This window comes from Struthio camelus, chromosome 6, assembly GCF_040807025.1.
Source record: "Struthio camelus isolate bStrCam1 chromosome 6, bStrCam1.hap1, whole genome shotgun sequence".
NCBI lineage: Eukaryota > Metazoa > Chordata > Aves > Struthioniformes > Struthionidae > Struthio > Struthio camelus.
In genome coordinates this window covers 20,163,914-20,187,858 of record NC_090947.1, presented here as the reverse complement: position 1 = coordinate 20,187,858, position 23,945 = coordinate 20,163,914, and the positions used below count along the sequence as shown (strand labels likewise).

Here is a 23,945-nt window from a genome sequence, read left to right as displayed (position 1 = left end):
GGCCGTGGGCTGGACCTTGCTGAATCAAACTTAAATGGACCCAGATGGTGTGGCACACCCAGCTAGTCTTTTGCACATAAAAGCATCCATTTATTCATGCAGTTATAAGTTCACCTTCGTAGTTACAGCTTCTGTGTGATTACCTTATGGTCTCCTTCTTGAAAATCCATATTTTAAAATAGTATCCATAAATACGACAAGTCACTGACATGCACAAATCTTTTTCTAGCCAAAGGAAAAGTGCCTCCTTGATTATTACTTTACACTAGGATTAACCTGGTTCCACCATACCACATAAGACAAGATGGTGCAAACCTGCCATAAAATAGTATTAACGCCGCAGTGTTAACTTATTTGCTAGCTTGAAGGAAACTGTCTTTTCAGTTCAGTGCCCAGCAAAGCATGCCAATACCACAAAAAAGTCATGGTGCTACCCTACCCCAGAGAGGTTAACCGACATGGCAAACAAAACAAACCATCCAATTCAAGTGTCATCCCAGGATAGAGCTGAAGCACTTCTGCAACGTGCAGGTGGAGAAGCAAGATCCACCTGCATGCTTACTTTGTCTACCAGCATATTTGTCCAGGTCTAATTGATTCAGCATCTTTTTGGAACAATTATTGAAAACTCCTCAATAGTGCTAAATGACACCAACAGGAGTTACAGCTTAATACCCCTTTAACAACCCGAAAGGTGAAAAGCGGTATATTTGCTTCTGAGCTAAAGAAAAGAAAGCAATGCTGTTAGAGATGAAAAAGAAACACTGGCCCAGAGACTCTGCTGTCTAAACCTTCATCAGTCTTACAAAAATTGTGACTTTTTAAAAATCATTCAGTTATCTTCAGAGGTTTTGGGGATACTCGAGATGCATACTGATATTCAGTCTATGAACACATTCATTATGTGTAGTAAACGCATTCTCTATAAAATGCTCTGACAGAAGAAGCACATTTGCCCATTTTACTTACCTGTTCCTTAGGACGAAGCTTAAGGAACAAAGGTCCTGAGACAGAAGTACTTCGTTACAAGTAGGTCTGCTTGAAATTGTCTTACTAAAAATATTTCACAAACCATTCTGCAAACCACCTGTGGCATTTTCATGAACTTTGAAGTGGGTGGGAGCTCTGATTAAAATTTTCATGTATGTTTTCTCCTCTTGAAGGAAAATGAGAACAGTTATTTTCCTTGCTATTTTTCACTGGAAACAAACACTTACCAACCTGTTACAACTCAAGGGAAAACACTCAAAGCAGTTGCTCGACAGCAATTGCTTTCCTCTTTGTCGAACAATGCAGAAATAACAATATATTCCAAATCTATTATAAATTGAACAACAGGATATTAACAAAGCAAGTCAAAAACAATTCCTTCCCGTGTCAGTCTGAAACTTTTAAATATTTATGAGGTTTAACATTCCTAAATTTAACAGGAGTGCCATAATCCAAAATAACTGCTGAATTAATAGCCAGGAGATAACATTTGTATAAAAGAACCATTTGCTTTACAACAGCAATAAAGGAAACAACAGAATTATGAGTGCTGAGACTAATTTGAATAATGTTAAAAAAAATGATATGTTGTGGGGCTGCAGCAATATTCTGGCTGCACCTGGCATTGTCTGTCCTCAGATTCTTATACTGGAAATGCAGCCGTCCAGGGTTTATAGGAGAGCGGTCATTAAAACTTCATTTTTTTAATTACAAAGATATAAAAAATATTCATAATACAGACTATTAAAACATATCCAGCCCTGAAATTTTGCTGCACTGCAGGAGAAATTCCACTGGATTTCTTAAAATAAACAGCAATAATACTCTCTTCCGGGAAAACAGAGGGGATGAAAGTACCAGGACAATAAGAGGAAGGGGCAGGCAATTAAAATTCAACTTACACTGAAATTATTTTTTAAAGGACCCCAGTGATTTAGGATCACTTAAAAGGCTTGCTTCCTTTTGAATGTTTTGAAGTTCAATTTCCTCTTTCTAAAAACAATTAGGAGCATTATACACTGAAGTCTTTTTACCCTGCAGGCCAAGTAATTTTCAAGGCTCTTCATCCTTGCGAAAAATTCATATGACTTGTGTGAGCTTACTGTAAATTAAAGCTGGACATGCCTCCTTTGGTCACGTCCCAGTACCCTTGGCATTAAAAAAAAAATTTGTCTTGAAAGGAGCCATGAAAACAAGTTGAGGTTTCTAAACTACAAACTCAGCAACTCCCAGGCTGGAGAACCACCTCACTATTTGCAGGCAGCTTGAGAAAGCGGACGTCCTGGCCCCGAACGAGAGCGTGGGGACGAGGGCTGGGGCTGCCCCACACTCAGGCATCCGTGGGCTGGGGGTGGGATGGATACAGGAAGGAGGGAAAGCGCCTTGTGCTTGATTCTTTATTGGAGGCGGATTCTTATTTCCTCGTTGCTCTCTGGTAGCATGCAATTGCTTTGCAGCCTATTTGGTACACGTGAACAGCTCAGAGATGAGCGACTGCTTGAGCCTTATCAAATCTAGATCAGTGGTCACTGAAGGGCTTACCGTCATTAGCGATCATCATACTTCAAATCACATAGAACAACGAAGTGGCTGCTACTAAAAACACAGTCCTGATTTTGGCTGCTGTCAGAGACAGCACATGGGAACAGATAAATCATGGTTCTGGGTCAGCACTAATAAGCCTCTGGGCTGCTGCAGAACCACAAAAACTGAGAAGGAAAACTACAAAATCAAGCAGTCAAAGCTTTAGGGAAGCACTGGGAGGTTAAGTACTTCAACCAAAAGCTAATACTTGATGTTTTCGTGTCAGTGCTGCTGCATACAAATATTTCACATCATTCTTCGAAAGTATGCATAAAATGTATGCTGTATAAAAATAGTTTCTTTATATTGTTAGCATGGAACTAAATCAGAATAAAGATAAGGATTCATGCTCTTTTTTTTTTTTCTTCCAGATAGCACGTGTATGTTTGTATATGTATGTCAAGAAAATGCAGTATAATACATACACAGACATACACAGAGCATTTTAAAATGTTCTTACTGTAAGGGCTGAATAAAACAATTACTTGCCAGGAACAGCAATCAATCAACACAAGCAAAAGGAAAACTGCTGCTCTTAGTGGGCACGTTTCCTGAACAAGAAAGATACAGGTTTTACATATAGCTTAGTTAATGTTACTGCAGATAACTTTACTTTTAGCATTACTTTCAATTTCTGTCATGTATTACCCCAGTAACCTCATAAGGGCCAAAAGTGCTATTGAGAAAATATATGCAAAACATACCATTAAATGCTCTTTTACATTCATTAATGCCATGGAGAAAAACACTTTGGCTTTAAATCAGTTTATAGTTATAAACAGTACAAGAATGCTACTTTGAGATGGGTGAAAGGAAAAGGGGGCAAATTTCCTCTCCTGAATAATTTGTAGATAGTAGCTGCCATTGGCTCCTGGCAGGTGCCTTTCTGTTTTAGGATCTGGAAACACATTACCAGTCCTTCCTTGTTTGGAAAATACTACACTCCGCTATTTGGTATGCTCAGCTCAATTTCTTTCACGTGATATCAGAGCTATTCCATAACAGTAACTTCCCCTACAGAATACGGTCTACTTTCTATACAGCACTATGGGCAATAACATTGCAGTAGGTAACAGCATTTCCTAAGTAGAAAATACTGCCAGCTAGACAAGAAAAAATAGCAAGAAACCTGAATATATATAACAAATAGACAGATATCTCATGAAATACATATGCCAATGTATCAAAAGAATGGCAAAACAACACGGCATTCCTCTTAACTCCCAGGGGCTCTGTTTGAACCAGACTCCATGCACTATGATTTCAATAGAGGACCAAGACCTGATCTCATGCATACTTTATGTTGGTAAATTATTTTCAGGTGAAAAGTTAAACAATGAAACTGGAGTTTCAGACAACAGAACTTACACAAAAAAGTGATAAACCTCTTTCAACTTAAAGCTTTCTAGGCTGAGTGTTCCTCTGCCTTGAGTCCTTCTCAGAAGATTAGAAACTGAAAATCCTTGAAGCCTGATCATCAAAAACTGCACAGGAACCATCAAAGCGAAGAATATTTAAATACGATGCATTCTTTATCTCACACTTCATCTTCTATCAAATCGTGTGGGAGACTGTAATTGCTGATGGCACAGACATTTATTCGCAAGGGGTTCCTTTTATGTGTAAAGGCTTCTAAAAATACTTGCTTATATTTTTATCTTCAAGCATCTTTTAAAATAGATCTCTTTATAATCTTTATAATCGTTTGTTATTATTAGCAGTAGCGGAAATATTTTACACTTATTCACAGCTGTGCAAGACCAAAGCTTTTATCTTCCAGAGTCTGACACATTTCTTACTCTCTCCAAAGGGGAAGAGCTAAATGTTTCAGCTCAGGGACATGTTAATGTCCAGAGCAGCCTGGGTTTTAAAGGCCTCCATCTGTTACTGCAGACTGTGGACGGCATCTCTCTGCCCTTCACAATGCTGAGTCAGCACGTCTTTTCCAATGACCAACCGCAGCAGAAGTAGGACAGTGGCATTTCAAGGGAGCTTTTATGGCATATTTACCATAAAGGGAAGCGGGTGTGGCAGAAACTCAAAGCGCATACGTGAATTCTCCTCTGGATTTCAATTCTATTGACTTTTTAATAGGATTATCACAGTAACCTTGCTTTCTTGTAGAGTGAAAGTAACGACTTATTTGCCCTTCAACAACTTTCATCAAATTTTGATTCTCTGAATGAGGTCACCGTATGAAGGGATATTCAAGTAACTGGAATTGGAGAGCAGAAGGAAATAAGAGCAGGGCTTTGGCATGAGTTGAAGGCAGCTGGATGAAAACAGGAGATGAGGAGACCTCACCCTCCCATTCACACGATTGCCTCAAATCTACCAGAACCCCAATTCCACATCCCAGACTGTGTCAAGGTTTTGTTCAACAACTGTTCAGAAGTCAAAGGCACCAGCAGTCCATGGAACAGGACTTACAGATTTTAAGCCCCTCCAGAATAAACCAGCAGATTAGCAGAGTTACAATCGTGTAACTGAATGTCTAAGCTCTACCCAAAGTCCACGGCAGGTAACTGAGCCCTTTACTGGAAAAGGCCATTCATTCCTTTATGTCCAAATTTCACATCTGTAAACTCAGAATACTGCTACTCTTGCATTCCGCTTTGAAATCTGCAGATGAAGTACACGTACGTGTGTGTATACTACCTCCTCCCCAGCTACCAAATTAATAGCGTAGCATGTCATTTAAACAGGGAACGTGGAACAAAAAGGTGCATTTAGTCTTGTTTCAAAAAGTTATGTTTCGTTAATGGTTAAGCTGAATATAATTACCATTTAGCATGAATACTGGTATTTGCTTTAATTAAAAGAGAAACCTCATGGCATTAAGAAAGCTATTCATTCAGCTCCTTCTATAAGAATGAGCAAAGTCATTAAGCAATGCATCACCTATCAGTTATAGCATTTAGGTAATTTTTTGATTATCATGCACAGTGGACTTAGGACAAAAATACAGTCTTTACTTTTTGCTTTTGGCATAAAAGTGCGTGTGGGAAAGGGATTTGCCTTTTCATAATTTTATTTTTAAAATGGCAAGGGAAGATACGTCATTACAGCTTTTCACATGCTGTTTCCAAAGGTAGCCCAGAACTGTGGTTAAAAAGCTGAAAGTATCCTGAACGTTCTTGATCAGTCAATCTATCTTTTCTGAACATGTCACTTTTTCAAAATAGGACCCAGGAAAAGGAATAATAAATTTCACAGGCTACTATGATAAAAATATTACATTTAAAATTTTGTTACAAACTATAATAGAAAAGGCACAAAACACATTATTTATGTTGCTAAAATCAATCCTCAGTGTTAAAGTTATTTCCTAGCACATAGGAACAAAATATATGGCAGCCTATAAAAGGAACAAGAAAATTCCATTTTAAAAGAACAGAGACATACAATAAAAGCAATTAATGGCCTGAGCATCTATTATTCTTAAGGCCAAAAGTACAGAACCACGGCAGCTTAGGACTGGACTTTTACAGGGCATGCACATTCTAAGCAATGATCTCCCCAGGCGCACAGGGGAGTCTTCATGTTCTTTTGGCTTATTTTTGAAGGTAATTAGGAATAACCAGTATGTCGCATGCTACAGAGTAACAACTGTTGACTTTTTTTTTTTTTTTTTTTTATGACTATGGGTGCAAATAAGAAGCTCGTACAAAAGGATCTATTCAGTCTCTGTCCCAGAATTTTAAACAGATACAAGCAGCAAACCTAGCTCCAGTCTCTCTCCATGGTACAAAATAGGTCTTAGGCATACAGGCTGCCATTTCCCACAACAGTCTTAATTTGGTTTCGGTCAGCAGAAAATTAACTTTGTTGCTCCCATGAAGAGCAGAACGGGTAGTGAGGACTGACCTCCTCATGCCTGTAAATTTGGAAGGGAGAAGGGTGAGGAATATAAGGTAGTCTTCTCCTTCTCCAGAAGACCTAGGAAGGGGGAAGAAAGGTCCTAGAAGACCCAGAAGAGGAAAAGGCTGATTAAAGAAAGAACAAGGTCAGGATTCCCCTGAAACAGAACATAATGTGAGGGAGAGGGGAGGAACCCGTTCCTTTGGTGAGAAACGGCCCAATTCTCAGAAGCAAACACAGCGTGTGTGAGTGTGCGAGGGAGAAAGAAGTGAAGACACCTCAAAGAGACATTAAAAAAAACCCCAAAACCAAGAAAACCCACCAAAGGCATTACAATCGCGTGTGTGCTGGTATTACACTATTTCTTCTGCCCCAAGGCACTTCAGCAGCACTGACTGCACAGGTGCCTGGTGATGACCCTCAGCAGCACGGACCTCTGCTAGCCGGGCCCAGAGCAGAGCTAGCCAGCCCGATGCTGTCGTCGCAGCTGGGCCTTCGGGGGCTGGAAGAGTGCGCAGCAGAGATGCTCGATGAAGTTCCTGTTGGCCACCAAAGCTTGCTTTCTAAGTAAGCACTTGCAACAAATCAGGCTGGCAGAACAGTGACAGGTGGAGGAAGTTATGCAAATATATGAGTGGGCTACTGCTCCACTGGGGAGAAAGTCCTATTTCAGATGTGCTAGAGTGACAGCTATAGCAGAATATTGCTAGGTAGATAATAAATAATATTGAAAATGCCTTCACACTTAGAACATACATTTATAGAAAAGCTATGGAGAACCTTACAATGGTTCAATATGTTTGCAGTATGTTTTATCTTTGTCTTTTTCTCCGTAGTTTTCATCAAATTTCAGCTGCAGATTGAAAAAAAAAAACAACCAAAAAACCACCACACCCCTTCTATTCTGAATCAATAAATCACTCCCTAGACACACAGGGCAGGGCTGCCCGACACAGGCTTCTTAAATCAAACAAACAAAAAACAGAGCCTCATCCTGCTACAGCTTTAGCAAGCCAGGAAGGTTTCCCTGTGCAAGGCTTTCAGGAGCTGACTGCAAACACTGCACAGTGACACAAAGCCAAACTCCTCTCCTCTCCCCTTCCTCTAGAGCATCCTTTGGTCTGCACAGCGCACACCAGCACAGCACATCCTAACACCCAACCTGCAGAGCACAGAGCTCTATTTCACACGTGACTGACAGTCTAATCACAACCTTTTTCTGGAGAAATTGAAAAAATTTACAGGTCTTGCTCTTTCTAATCAGTACTTAACCTTATAGTTACGTAGCTCTTTTCTTACTAACTTTACTCTATCTTTATTAATGTTTTTTAACCAAAAGAAGTCGCTTTTATCTACCACTAGAATACTTTGAGGTGGAAGGCTGCAACTATCTTGCAACACAGCTTAAATATTTGTTTTTTGCTGTTCTTGACAAAGGTCTTATAAGTATGTCCTACATGGCCCCTATCACAAGATACTTACGACATCTGACTGGTCTTACTGCTCCTTTTCTGCTGCCCTTCACATAACATTCCTCCTCTCCTTATTGTCCTTATTATTCTTTGAGCACTTCCTTTGAGCACAGTGAAAAACAGCTGATTGGCAGTAAAAAGTAAACATTTTTTTTACTGAGGGATTTTCAGTATATACCTTGGATCTGCCAAATTAGCAATTTGACTATACTGTCTCATCCTACAGTATTTTAGTCAGGCAGCAATTTAATCCGATGCCATTTTGCTGCAACAAAATTCTTTCATAATTCTTCCAGAAGCCTTTTCTTGCCCCTTTAGTTGTGAAGATTCTTTCTTCACTATCCAGTGCTCGACTGTCCCAATGAATCAGCAAGCTGGCAAAAGTCCCTCCGGTGATAGATACTTCCTTCACTCATTTTAATCAAATGGCAATGCCAGAACTTGACTGTCTGTATTTACTGCTAAAAATCCCTTTCACAGTGGGGCAACATAAAGATGATTTCAAACTAAAACCCAGTAATTTATATATTCTCCTTGCTATGCCTTCAGTTATTTCTTTTATAAAAAAGTTTGCTCCTACCCCCAGAAAACTTTTACATTTAGCTGATGCTGTATAGGCATAATTCTCCTTTATGGTAGCAGTCTGTTTCCATGCATATTACTGGCTGCCTCATATTCTACTCCCCAAGAAATTGCACTAGAAGAAAACAACTTACTAAAATTTCAGAAGAGTTAGTTAATCCTACATATTGTGCCTAGTGATATGGGATACCCAAATTCTACACAATATAAACACACTATTGAATTTTAGTTTTGTAGTTCCCATTCACATGATCAAACTGTTTCTCGTATGCCACAAATATTCGAGACTCCGTCTAAGCAATGGAAAAGACATGCTGGATTCAGTAAGCAGTTTCTCAGAAGATAATTCTCACTGAGTTGATCTGAGGACCTATTGTCACCTATCATATTAGTTACTAAAATTAAATGTCAACTCAATTGCAGCAATATTGCAGCAACAGTAGAAGTTGTTTCTTCTCTCATAGACAGAGGCAAAGACAGGTCAAGCAGGGAGGGAACGCAAACACTTTGCTCTGGACTGCTTTGAGATAACTGCCGGAGAGGCATGGCCTAATGGGAAATGCCCACCGTCTCCCACTGGGGAGGTGAAACTTCTGATCTGAATTGGTCGTTTTTCAGGGCAAGGACTGTCTTTATTAGCTGCCTCTTTTGCACCCAGCACAACAGCATTTCTAGAGCTGAGCTGCATTAAAACTGTTTCACAGCAGATAAAATATTCTATTTCCAGGTTTGTTCTACCCTATTTAAAATTATACTAAGGTAAATTTTCAAGAGGAAACACTGGCTGAAATAAGAATCAAAATGTTTCATCCTGAGAAACGTAACACACGGACGTTTCTTTTACAGATCTCTCCTAACCAAAACAGTGCAGTACATTTAAATTTCAGTTTCACCAAGCGTTTTGATCAGCTGGAGGTGCTTTTACTGAGAAATAGAATTTTGACTGAGAAGACTCATCCAGGATAACCGTAGGTGCTACTGCAGCCCAGGTAACGACAGACTGGATTCAAGGAACAAAGCCTAACACCATTTATCTCCGAAACAGCGCCAGTAAAATGAGACTAATGCACTCAGAAGGTGCAGTGGAGGGGCTTTCCCTTGCTGTATGCCATAAATGGTGGGTTTGATGCACAGATAAGGCATAATATCAGCCGAGGAGGTATGAGTTTCAGGCAGTTCCTCCACTGAAGAGGTCTGTCTGCCTGACGCTGTTTTAGGGACACCGAGGACTGTACAAATACCTGAGCTACCCCGACTCAGAGAGGGAGAGAAGTAGGATAGTTGCCTTAATGTGCAAACAGAAATTAGCCCCTGCACTACACAGCTTCCAACCCAGAGGACGCTTGCGAGGGTGTCCCCGAGGTGGCTGCCTGGCCCCGGAGGCAGGCGCTGCCCGCAGCCCAGGTCCTCCCACCGCTTGCTGTGTCCGTGCTGTGACCACGCAGTCTGCAGCTTGCCCTTAGCCCCCACCCCGAGGAACAAATCTCTTACAGGTAAAGTGCAGATGCACAAGCAGATATCTGGAATTAGTTTAACAGAAGCATTTATGAAGGCCTAAAGCTTTTTTTTTTTTTTGGTGGCCATAAGCTTGTTGTGTGCCTGGGCTATAACATGTGCACTTGCACTGCTGCTCATGGCAGCACAAAAAGTGGAGTCAGTTCTGCTACATTTAGGCACGCCAAGTAGAGCAGTATATGTGCAGGGAGATCACAAAGGCACAGGAAAACAATGATATCTGATGCTCTCAGCTGTTTTTTTGTGTTCAAATCTTGGTATAGCTTGCTGCAAAGCAAAAGATGATGGAACACTTCACAGAAATGGTCTCATAAAATATTCAGTTTCCTGTTTTGGCCTGGGGTGCAATCTGTACAATTTCCATACAGTTGGAGCTAGAAGAAGTGCTAAAGTCTATTTCTCATACACTTAAAGTGTTTACAATTTAAAAGACTAAAAATGCAGAGCTACTGAGATAATTTTCCTGTTAGAAAATGCATTCACTCTGCTTGGGATTTTGCCAGCAGGAAAAGATGCAATTCTGTGAGCTCTGAGGACTAAAACAATTCAGAATTCTCCCAGGTAGATAATGAAGCAATGTCATAAATAACGCTTAAAAAAGTTGTAATCACAAATTTTTTTTTTTTTTACATAATATATACTAGATACAGATCTGTGTGGATGACACAGGCCCATACGGCACCATATATGAACTGAAACAGAAAACAACTGTGCACCCATGTAATTTTTTCCTTCAGGTGGTCCCAACAGAGTCTGAATTAATACTGCACAGGAGCACAGTCACGCACTCACACGCCGGTGTGCAGGACCAGGTCTTGCAGCACTGCCTCATTTGGCATCACCTGAGGGAGGACTGCAAAAAAAATTGCTGGATAGGGGACTACAGGCTGAACATGGCTGAACCAGAGAGGGTATTTCTCCCGCGTCTCTTCTCAAGTTACCTGTGCAAACGGGGCACCCTGCCAATGCTGCTAACGTATTCCAGTCCATGCATACACACATAAACATTACAATGGTGTAATATTGCACTAGGTATTACCTTTTTCAGGATTTTACAGCTTAACAGAAATACTGCTCACTAGTCAGCTTTAAAATGGAGCAAGGATGGCACCCAGTGGCCAAACAGATTCATCTCAGACAAACGTTTCTCATGTATTTCCATTCCTCACCTTCTAAAGCTCTTTAATCAGAAAAAGGTACTAGCTCTAACATAAACTGCTCAGTATGTCCAAAAACTTTTAAAGGACAATGTCTTGTTCATTTAGGGGACGTATGTAGTTCTTCTTTTGCAAAACATTTAGTAAAAAAAAGCCTATAGAAATATTGCCATTAATAATCTAATAAAATCATAACAGTAAGCATTTATGATAAAAAAAAAAAAAAACTGTTTGCAGCCAAAACACTATATATAGCCAGAAAGAGACTGTTAACAAAGAAAAATATTTTGTCTTTTCATATTACAAATATGCTGGAGAAAAGAATAGCTTCTCTCCTGGTTTTAAAATCAGTACCATTATTAAGGAATTTGTTTAATTTTTAAAACGATGTTGATAATATTAATGCCAATCTTCAAATTGCTATCCAAATAAAGTTTAGTTAAAAAATAATAATTTACAGACAATTTCCAGTTGTAACTTTCAATCTGTTAGGCCTACAAAACAAATCTAAGCACAGCTAAATAAATACATCTTTAAATGTGAAATAACATACTATTTTGCTGGGTTGCTTTGAAGAATTCTTTCTTCCACAAGTTAAAATAAATAGTAAAATGGTCTTACTAGGCCAACTTGGGAATAAAGGGCTCCGAACGCCAGGCTGTTACATACACAGCTAGCCCCAGGGACGCCAATTAACTGTCTGAGGAATAACTTGCTCCTTATTGACAGTGACAGACTGTCAACCGCAACAGACCCATAACAAAGTCTTCCTAAAGTACCACCTGAAAAGACTCTAATTTTTTCAATTATTCTGATCCAATTTAAGTGCACAAGTCTTTGTTAGACACATTTTTCTTCCTGTTTGAAACCCTTCCCCATGTAAACACCCAAGCCTGTGACTGACTGAGGCATACTACGTTATCATTTGACAAGCGTTGATTTCTTTTAACCATTCATCAGATATTGCTCAGGTTTGCATGACATTTTAAATGTATTCTATGCCTTATCGCTTTTTGCATGGTCGTTGGTTGAATGCGGTAGCAATGTTAAACTGCATTTATTCCTCCGCGCCTTCCAGTTGACAGGAGATTCTTGTACAGTATGATGACTGATCAGATTGAAGGACGGACAGTAGGTCTGTAGGATAATGAATCATTTTACCTTCGATTATGAACAATGCTATGTCCTCAGTGACTGCTGTTTCTAATTTTTTTTCTAAGATTCTCAAGTCCTGGAGCAATTGTGCTTTCGGATATGAGAAAAGATGCAACAAATAAGAAGCTTCCCATGTAAATAACAACATAAAATATAGCATTTGAGAGCAGCAAAAGAATAGCACACACTGTCTTTAAGTATGAGTAAATTAATAACCATAACTGCTTTATTACTCACTCCTCTGCTGAAAATTTCTGTTGTTGAAGTACCACTACATTAGTGTGCATAATTACTAAGAAACTGAAAAATAGCCACTATTAAAGGCAATAAGTCAGTAATATTTTACACTACTTAGAATTGTTTTTAAGACTGTAAAAGGATATTACAGTATAGCAGAGATGCTTTGCATTTTATTAAAATCAGCTTTAAGAAGTGAAGAATGCTTTTTAAAAAAGTAGTACAAAAGACCGGTTTGACCATGAAAGTAATTTCAATTTTTTCTTATTATTTTCAGTGATAGAAAGAAGTTTATTATTTGTTAAGGTATTTTTAAAACAGGGAGTTTTAAGCTTCAGTCTGCATGTGAAGTAGTTGATCTTAGAAGTACTTTTCCATTATTTAACATTTCTAGTTATGGTGTGCCTTTACTCCACAGTCTGAATATCGAGTTTTCCAATTTGTTTTTAACACTGACCTTTAAAATCCCTTGTTTTTACCTACAATGTAAACTTACACAGAGATTATTCTGTATAAGATAGATACATAAATACATTTTGCATTTAGGTTTAAAAAAATATTTTCCACAGGAAGTGTCTTATCGACACCTGTAGTACCCCCTTGCCCTGGTTAAATATGCAAACCTGAACCTATTCCTTGCTGAAGGAAGAATATCCCTTGAAGTTAATCTGGTGACCTGTGCTAACCTACACACTAACAGGAAAAAATTGTCTGGGCATAGGCACACGATTAAATTGTGGCCTTTATCCAGCGTCCAGGCCACAGGTTTCTCACCTTTGCCTTAACTCTCTCAAATTCTGAAGGTTTTTTTTCTCAAGAGAAAAACTTTTAAAAACAGGACTTACTTATGGTCTAAGAAAACCCAAGAATCCTACACTCCAAAATAAACTTTTTGTGCAGGCTTCTTACACAAACTGAGCACAACCTTTCATAGTCCTAAAGCATCTCCTTACCAAAGGCTCTCACAGAAGCGCTGAAATACTTCACTGAGGTTTTTAAATATTTCTATCCCCTCTTTGCAGATGAGAAAACAAAGCAAAGCAGTACCTTGCCCTCCTGAGATGATACGACAGTGTCAGGGCAAGGAACCTACCCAGTTAGACTACAAATACTAAAACAACATGGACAGACAGAGCGGATGTATTCCTCATGACTACCATAACCTCTCTGTACTCCTCTACAGCCACCAAAGTGAGCTAGACCCCCTCCAGAGGGCGGTTCAGCACTCGGGCCTCACCATGTTAAACTACTCCTTGCAAACTCTCCCTCCACAACACCCTGGGAGCTCCATATTTCATCTGCCCTGGAGGGAAGGGAACCCTTTACCCTGCAACCTCGATATTTTCACCTGGAAATAATGAAGATGGTGATTAAAAAAAGAGAAAAGGAACAATTTCAGTGACCCTTTCGCAAAAATTTAATCTTAACTTGATCAACCACAGTGCTAGTAAAAATTTTAATTTTAATTTTGAAATTTCAATAAAATTAAGTGTTTACATTTTGGAAAGGGAATTCACAATTCCCATTATTTTTTCCTATTAATCATCCCTAGAATTAGAACGGTCCTCTCGTAGGGCACCATTGCTTTAACAGTAATTCATAAACAGGTGTCTCTGATGTCTCTGACACATCTAAAGTCTTCCCACTTTCCTTATTTCTCATTAAATTCCCCATGGAACAAATTAAAACAACCTCCACCCCAGGTTTTTCCTTAATGAAATGTCATGTTGCTCTTTTATATGCCTTATTCTCAATAAAACCTATCACACTGCTTCAGACTTCACGATGGTAACATCGTCTATATGAAAGTGGCTGTTGTGTTAGAAGAAACACACCTGAGAATCACCGACCCTGGCACTGAAGAGCTGAATTGCTTAGCAGGCCAATCAAGAAATACTTCAAGAGCTTCAGAAAGAAGGGGAGAAAGCTCTTACTGCATAAAACAAAGAGAATTCAACAAACTTAGGGGTTTTCTCCAAATTCTGTATCCATAATTTCTGAGATTTATGACCATAATTACCAAGTCAAAATAGAGCACTCCACTGCAGCTCAAAGACAGAAGGTAAGAGCCCTTTTCTGAATGACAGTGTGTGATGCAAAGAAGAGTTACTTGAATGCAGTTTCTCATTGCTTCTGGAATTTTCCCAAACAATGCTACTGGAACACTTTGATTAATCACATTGGAATGGTTGTACCACGTTATATCAAAGGTCCATCTAAGCCGTGTGCTTTAGCTGTGACTGGGCTTGACAGGGTGCTCAGGGAAGAACATCAGAACTGAGAAAACATACTTCCTTGCTATACTCTTCGCTGCTTCAGAGACTTCCTGTGCCAGAGGACTGTCTTTGTACAATAGGTCTCATTGGACTTTTCCTTCTGTTAATTCATCATCTGTTAACTCGGTAATATCTATGATGATAGGTCACATAAAATTTAAGTACATGGTTTTTGAAAAGATCTTTTGTCAGATTAAAATCTGTACCTTGATAACTTCATATTTCATAAATTCATTAAATGTCCCTAAACCTAAACACTGTTACGAGAAGAGATCATAAACAATCTTTCCCTACTCCTCCATGCCTTGCCATTCCCTTTCTTCACTGAAATTTAAAATGTTTTTTCAGTCTTATGTATCTTGGAATTACACAGCATTAGTCTGATGTCTACAAGCAAGAGCCTTACATTCCAGAAACAGGAATTAAAAAAAATCAGTATTTTATTTTTTAAATATTATTATTCTTAATCATTTTCCTTGTATTCAATGTGTTTCTGACTTCTCGTTTCTATGACAACTGAAGACACAGGCACATGTAAAAGGGTATGAAATCATATAATACAATAAAGACCTCAGTTTCATGAATTACGAGACTCTTATGCAGAGAGACTCTTGTGCTCTAGTCTTGTTTCATGCAGGCAGCGTACGTGGAAAAGCAGAGAAAATAAACTACTTTCCATCTTGCGTCCACATGCATGTCTCAAAAGGAAAAGGACGCACAGTTCAATATTAACACTTAAGCCTTGTATACCCCTCAAGGTTTCTCCTTGTTTTTTCCCATTGTCACTATTTGCAGTAGACCTTGAGCAGTTAGAATTAGCATTGGGAAAAAGCGCAGTGCAGGCACAGACCCTCCTGTCACAGCCAAACCGTGTGACTAGTCTTCTGGGTAACAATCTTGGAAACACTCAAACGTGAGTAACGTCATGCGCTTATACAGAACTCTAGGTCTCTAAGGGATTGTATGTGCTTAACTGCATGCATGACTCGGACCATGTGGCTTGAGATTCGGACTTCACAGTGTGATGAGGTGCCTTCAGCCCTTGTTAAATCTGTGTTACCAGATGGACTGAGAGAGCAGCAGCATCATTACAGCCACGTGTAAAGAAACTCATCTTCTAGCTATACATATTTAAATGCTGGTAACATTTCACCACTGGTCCAAAATACAAAGGCCTGCTTGGCTTTCTGAAATGTAATTAGCGAGTAAGACTATGACGACATTATTATAAACCCCTATAAACGATTTAATTACCAGAACCATAAGAGTAACTAAAACAGTTCCAAAGTGAAAGATGGAGACACAGCAGAGAGAGAATAATGTAGTGTAGGAACCCAATCCTTACAGAGATTAGCGATAAAATACATATAACTATTTTTCTTTGTGTAGTCCACTCTTAGGCTTTTAGAGGTGGGTATAAAATTGTAACAGCATATAACATGTCTACCAAACTCATTTTATAGCACACATGTAGTGCGCTCCCAGTATCAATTGCACTTAAAGCATTCATCTTTCACGTATCTGACCGTTTACAATGTCATATACAGCAGCAGTACTAAAAGTTGTTTCCCTGTCTGGCTCAACTCTATTCATCTTTATTTCGTTAAATATCTGTAATTTTAAGAGATAAAAGCCTACCTGTGCGTAGGTAGGTCTTAACTAGCCACAGGTCAGTCCATAGAATTGAAAAACACAGGAATTATTATTAACACTCCATTTTGAATTGATTATTTTTCTGTTGTGTGGCTCTCCTGTGTGCTGTTTGCCCTAGAAAATGGGAATCTCTCACAAGGCTATAAATAATGCATCAGTCATTAAATATTGATCTGGTTTATACCATTCACGGCTGCACAATTAGGTTAGCTTTTTAAAAATAGCTTCTTGTATATTACACATCATAGGGCGGTGTTTACATATTCTCTTTGGAAACTACATTAGTTGAATTTAAAGGTGATGTGTGTTTGCCGAACTGCTTGCTGTCTAAGTCATTGGACTTATTCATTACTGTCTCACAGCACAGTAACTCTTGCTATAAATATGCTGTCCTGGACCCAGTTCTGAATTCTTTATTCATGCACCCTGGCTTTCTATATTTGTCTAATTACTATTTTTAGGCTTGGATAGCCTGCATTTCAATGAGAAGAAATGTGGCTATACAGGAAAACTGTACAGAATAGCATCAATCTTAGATTAATTGGACTTCATTAATCTTGTCTATTCCAATAACATAGAGGCTTTTAGCTAAACACTAGCATTAGTATATGACTAGAAATAAAAGAATTCTCTCTTATTTTAACTCAAAATACAAAAGAGAAATTAAAAACTTTGTGGCAACAAACTTTATTTCTACCTGCTCATTAAAAATAAAGGCAGATTGATATGGGTATGATTCAGTGGTGCATTATTTTAACTTATCCTGCCAAAATTCAGTTTGAATCTAGTAGAGTTACATAGATGTAAGCTAGGAACAGTACAGTGATGAATCAGGCTCAAGACTTCAGACACTCTTAGATGTGCATAAAATGTTTGCACTCAAGGTGGATTTTTTTGTTTACAAATACCCACAAAAAGCTAGGTTTAAATTTTCTCCCTGGATCTAGAGCAACGGCATCAGAAACCTACCTATCTCAATTAGAAAATACCTATCACCTATCAGAAAATATAAAGAGTATTATGTGGTTTAAATGAACTAAGCAACATACCTGTTTTGAAGTTTTATTAGGAAGTCGTCATAATTTAAATTTAAAAAAAAAAAAAAGCAAGGTTGAAAATTGTTTAGGAGCAAACAAATCAAATGCACTGCCACTCCAAAGTCTTTAATTACTGTTAGGTCCAGTGTCAGTCAAGAGCCAGTAGTGAACAATTTGCATTAATCTCCTCCAGATATTTCTATCAAGTATATTTGTTAATGTTCTGACTGACACAGAACATAAGGTAAATTGTAACAGGCATTTCATTGGAAATGTGCCAATAAATCACCAAAAGGAAGAGGGAGAGTTTTATCCAACCCACACCCCCCAAAGGGAGGAATTGTTTATTAGCCAGTCAAGTCTATATGATGATCATCATATAACACAGGGGTTATACAAAATATAAAAATATAACAAAGAGAAAAAAATTATTTCAGGGTAGGAGATTGCTTGTTTGGATGCCTCAGAGAGGCCTCAGAGAGGAGGCCGGCTGCCAGGGCTCTGCAAAGCGGGATCAGGAGCCATCCCGCAGAGCGGCCCTCTCCAGGGCACGCTCTCTGTCAGAGGCTCGCGAGGCAAGTAGGACCTCTCCAACAGATATAACTAGTGATGTCAAACATGCACAAAGACTACTCGACTGACATTTTGTCATGAACTGAAAACAGGACACCTAGATAAAAGCGAGGGAAAATTTTCCGCAAAAATCTCCATGTAATTAGTTTAAGCATAGTTTGGTTATATTCCCCGTTTCCTCACCTACGTCATTTATAAAAATGTATCTATTATGGATGATATGAATAAATGCTGTTAGTCTCCCTTCACCTTATATTTTACAGTCAAAGGGATAGTTGCATGCCTCCAATGTAAATGGATAACGACAAGATGTTCCCTTACTGGAGGCCGGCAAATCCATTAACGAGGACACTTGGGAAAACAAGTAGCATAGATCCTCAGCAAGCTAGCAGCCGAGTCCAAAGCGTAACAGAGTGGCCCTCTGTTGCAGGTACGCGGATCAGATAGAGACAGCATTGTCTTCCAGTGGCTGACAGCAGCCAAAAAGGCCAGCCATCTGGCAAGATATTGGTTGAATCCTGACAGTCACAGAAACTATATTACAGGTACCTATTCCAACATAAATTAAAATACAAAAAATATAATGCAATATTTGCGGTCCTTTGTCCCTTTCTCTCCCCTCTCTATCAAACAGACCTCAGCGTTCTGCTCGCCAGACATAAAATACAATTTATTAAGCATATGAAAGTATTTTCTCTTGGCTGCAGTGTTGGGATGATCTTCAAGTATATTTATTTCCAGCAATAATCCAGTAATCTAATCTTCATTTTACATACGGGTGGGTAACTGCAGCAATAACTGCAGTGGAGGGAGACCATTATATCCTTACTGCAGTTATAGACGCAAACAGAGTTCTAAGGCACAGCCGTTGTCTGGGCAATAAACTACAAAGCTAATCAACTAACTAGCAATAGCTGCTCTTCCTCAGCCCAGGTAACTCATCAGTATCAGTTCTGCTAAGCCCCCCATGGCTTCCCCTTCCACTAAGATCTCCTCTGTGGTGCACAGATTAAGTTGCAGCCAACTAGCCAAGTGTCAAAGGATCATCGATGAGCTAGCTATCAGCCAGACTAGTGCCAGGGAGTCACGCAAGGGAGGGCTAGCAGTATGGGATCTCTACATGTCCTTACCAACCCTGGCCAGTCTCTTACACCCTTTGTACACAGGGGAGTAACACTAACCCTCACAGGAGCTTCCCAAACAACTTTGAGAAGCCCTCTAGGATGCAGAATCCTCACAGGCAAGGAAAAGGCCACCAAGTTTCTTAGCATTCCTTAGGACAAATTCCACATTGTAAGTGTACAAAGTCCCTCCTGCCTTCTTGAGTCTCCTCCTCACCTGCCTCTGGGGTTCTTGCCAAGGAGGCCACAAAATGCATGTTAATGCACAGTTCCCACAGCTGCTGGTGGGACCAGGGTGTTTTTCTGCTGTGCAGCTACCACTGCAGCTCTTCATACCTTGAAGGATTTTTTCCATCTTCCCTGCCTGACAGCCTAATACGCAATATCCAGCCTTTGTAAAATGTTGCTAATTATGATTTTCTGCTTTTAATAGAAGAGTAAACTTTTCGCTCAGATAATCTATGTTGATTTTAATTTACTGTTATATTTCCAGAAATAGCTAAAAGTTAAATCCTTACCTTAAATTTGTCAACTTCTGCCTTCGAACATGTTGCATGATAAGATAACACCTGCCCCAGAACAAAAGATAAAAAACATTTTTGTAGACCTGACAGGTAGAAATAATAGGCCCCTACAGTGCAGTCTAATCAATAATCCTTAAAACAAATTTTAGTTAATATTTATGCATGATAATTTAGTTCTGAATGTCAGCATATAATAACTAATTGCAGGTTATCAGGTACACATTTGGCATTTACATTACAGGTAATTTTATAGGGAACCATGGACAGTAAGTAATTTAATATTATAAGCATTCCTACATTGTTCTCCTGGAGTTCTACAATTAACAGAGAAAGAATTTAGTGTAAAAAAATCTGCAGATTTATAGACTTTAAATAATGCCTTTTGCTTGCTATAATGTTGAGCTTTAACGTCTTTTCTAGTGGCACATCACTGCATGCAAATTAGTACCTCTATGCTATGCCTGACATTCTCTTCAGTACCATTCTGGAGCTGAGCACATTAAAATATAATTTACCACACGCTTCGTTCTTACATATGAGTAGGCATAAACTTACAAGGAATATAATACGTCCTTATAGGAAGATACTAACATTCAACAAGCAGTCTAGCATCTGCAAAAGGTGTCCTGTGTACTGGACCCAGCAAAGTTTTACTGTGCGAGGGATGAGGCGCTGGACCACAGGAGTCTGGCAGAACCAGAGCACTCCTAGCAAAGACACGTCTTCCTAACCGCTCAGCAACAAGTGTCCTGCCTATGCTCTAAAGCTTTGATATGTATTTTTCATTTGGAAATTGTTTTCATCTATGAATGTTACCGTTACTCATACAAATATCCAATCTCCATTTCAAATGCCCTTGGCTTGCAATATCTTGTGGCAATAAGTCCCAAAATGTATTTACTCATATCAGTTTTAGATGTGTTGCCTTTTACAGTAATAAAGCATCATTCCTGTACTATGAAAGAATAAATAACAAACCCCAATTTACTTGTTCTCTCCCACATTTTACTTTCAGTAAGTATACATCATGTCCCTCCTCGAACAGCATCAATTTTTCTGTCCAACCACACTGCAGTTTCTCTCAGAAACCTATCAGTAAAAATTATTTCTTCTGCTAAAATAGATTACACAATACTGAAGTTCTTCTGTCAAGCTTCTACTTTATCTGCATCCATTTTGTTCCCCTAGACAGTCTTCCCTAATGTTGCTTATTCTAATTCTTTAATCATTTGCAATTTTTGCATCATTAGAAAACACAATAGTATTTGTCCTGGTATAGAAACATAGGGCATACTACCGCCAACCTTTGTCGCATCCAGTCCCCATCATTTATTTATATCTTGGTCCTCTGTTTATTAGTTAATCTTATGAGAATTCTATCAGAAAAACAGTATCTCTATATTTGGATTAAAAATCTTATTATAGAATAAATCACATTGATTTATTTTATATCTGATACCAATGCATCAGAACTTTGAAAGGCCACTCACTGTCATCCTACCTAAATACACAAATATTAATAAAGTACTCTATTACTGAAGAATGGACTCACAGTCCTTCAGCATATACCATTCTTTTGTTCAGTATTTCTCTGCTATATCTTCAATCAATTTACACAAACATTATCATGACTTGTTGCTCATTTATAGAAAGAATTACTCCTCACTGAAGCAGAGTGGCCCTTTATTAAATCCATAATCTACATTCATATAACATGCCTATTAGTCTTTTTTAGATCTAAGAAAGAAGCTGTATTTTAAACCAAGAAATTCAAATTTCCTTGATTTCAGTAGCAAATAACTATTTTCAATCTTAACTTTCATACCTGTATACCTGAGAATGATAGCTGGCATTGCTTGTTTTTCTTGCCAGGAAGAGCAGTCAATCTAAACTTAATATTGCACAAATAATTGGGGCATATAGTAATTCATGACTATGATATGTAAAGAATAAGAAGTCTTGCGACAGGCCTAAAAAGGAAGGTTTGTCCTCTTACGTGAATAGATAAACTGACATAACCAAAAAAACCCACTTTTGCTTAGAATGTTTTCTAACACGAACAGTCCTATTGACTTCAAAAAGACCTAAAATAACATGCCTGCAGGCTTTACAGAATTGATCACCAATATACAGATAAATATCTCCAGCCCTTAAGGAAAGCAACAAAAATATTCCATCTTCACAGCAATCCAGTTTGGTCTGATTACACTTTAATAGGGAGATTCTTATTTCTGTTCAGACTAATGTTATTTTGGCCGTTCTTACAGTAATGGTGAATACTCTATATATAAAGTCAACGGAGTTACACAAAAAAACCATCATGAATATCTAGATCACCTTCTTCTGTTATCACATAGGAAATTTAAAGCCACACTGAAAACACAGTAGTTACCCTTTCATTGAAGGTATGTTTTAAAACGTCTAGCATAACAGTTTCAAAAAGATCCTAACTTTTATTCAAACTATTCTCAACTATTGAATTAGTAAGAATAAGGTAAATCCGTAGGGCTATCCTCAAAGTTTAAAGCTTTGCTTTCACCAAGGTTGTTTTTAGTATAATTACATTTAAAATCTACAGAATAAAGAATATTGGTTAATTGTTGAATCATGTTATAGAAGTGTCATAAACTTTTAAAAATGTTCTGCATTTTAGAGTTAATTTTACAGGAGCTAGCAGGTTTCACAACACAGGAAAGGAAAGAATAGAAATTCCTACAAAAGTAATGGGCAAAAAAAGGAAAAGAAACTTTTCCATCCATTTAGGCTGTCTAGTCTACGCATTTTACATAGAAACGTGGTGTGCTGGAATGCCAGGATCTTTCATTATGTATTGGCCTCGACCTCTAGCGGAGTTCTTAGTGAGCTGCCAGTCATCCAGCTCTGACTTTATTCTAGCAACAGATACATCTGAGAAGGGTCCAGCAGATGTTGCTTTTGATACTAAAACAAACTGCAATGACAATCATGCTTGCAGTCTTTTTTCAGATTTTGCCCTGCTCACTGCATGTTTTGCTTATTTTTTTACAATACTAGAAAATAAAAACAATAAGCTTTGTAAAATAACCAAATCCTAGGAATTTGCAGTTATTGATGGGCAAGAAAATACATATAGCAGCTAGATTCATTCCTACACATGCTTGTGTAAGGAACTAGCTTCTCCATCATCACTCTCCTCTCTTTATATAACAACCAGAGGCATCAAATGAGATAGCCAGGTTCAAAACTGCTTAAGCTGTGGGTGAGCTCCACAGCTAAATGCACCCTGAGAAAGTTTCCCTTCAGTAATACGTCAGTAAAACAACGTTCTAAGGTGTAGAAAGGTAGATACAGAAAATGATGCTATCTACAATAAATTCAGAAGCAGTAGGTTCCTTTACATGTGATGCTTATGAGCAAGAAAAGGTTATATTAAGATGTACACTTACATCAAGAGCCACAGACTGCTTTGCCCAGGATTTCTTCACTTGGTCATACATTATCGTGTTGTTAATGCCTAGGCCACAAAAAATAACAAAAGCCTAAAAAGGGAAAAAAGAAAACGAATTTGATTATAATAGGAACACCAAGATGAATGCATGCTGTCCTAATCACTGAAAAGAAAGTGGATGCAAATTCTAGGAATAATTTTCTTTGGACAGGTTATCTAGGAAACGTAGGTAGGTCACTGTCCTGAGCAAGACGAGAAAGATCAGATGCAAGAAATGGGTTTTAATTAGGATGCAATTTTATTAAGTGAATTCTTCTCAGGACTAATGGCAATAATCTGTACAAATCAGCTCTTCAATCCTTCCTTGTTCAATCCATGTTCTTGGGGACAAATTTTTTCCAGAGCAAGGTGCTCCCTTGCCATCTTTTCACTTGGTTGGGGATTAGGAGGCCAGGAGAACATCTCCCAAATGCTAATGTTCCTAGCCATGTTTTGTAGTTTCTGTAGGATTTGGCTTGCATTTCTCATTTCAGTTTGTCAGAGAACCAGGCCCCACAGAGAATAACTATCTACAAAGTATGACTTCCACAAAGACATATTTGTAAAAACTTTGCTTTTTTCTCTTCCCACAACCAGGCAGTTCCTGAATTTCAAGCAAAACCCAGTCATCATGCTCTGGCTGGAGAATTGCACTCTGTTATGTTAATTTTCATGGAAAAGGCAGGTCAAAAAGTTAAAAATGTTCTTTTCAACTTTAAACAGTTAAACAAGATTTGGCCCC

General features: G+C 38.5%; 1 protein-coding gene across 5 annotated transcripts in view; it reads right to left on the bottom strand.

Annotated features, from left to right (window-relative positions):
• The window catches only part of PDE11A (phosphodiesterase 11A), a 147,171-nt gene that overhangs the window by 42,650 nt on the left and 80,576 nt on the right, over nucleotides 1-23,945 (bottom strand). For all 5 annotated transcript variants that reach the window (XM_068948430.1, XM_068948432.1, XM_068948431.1 and 2 more), the window contains exons 9-10: nucleotides 23,163-23,255; nucleotides 19,732-19,782 (exon numbers count right to left, since the gene is read on the bottom strand). In XM_068948430.1, the coding sequence (XP_068804531.1) occupies nucleotides 19,732-19,782; nucleotides 23,163-23,255 (144 nt within the window). The remainder of the gene's footprint in view (nucleotides 1-19,731; nucleotides 19,783-23,162; nucleotides 23,256-23,945) is intronic.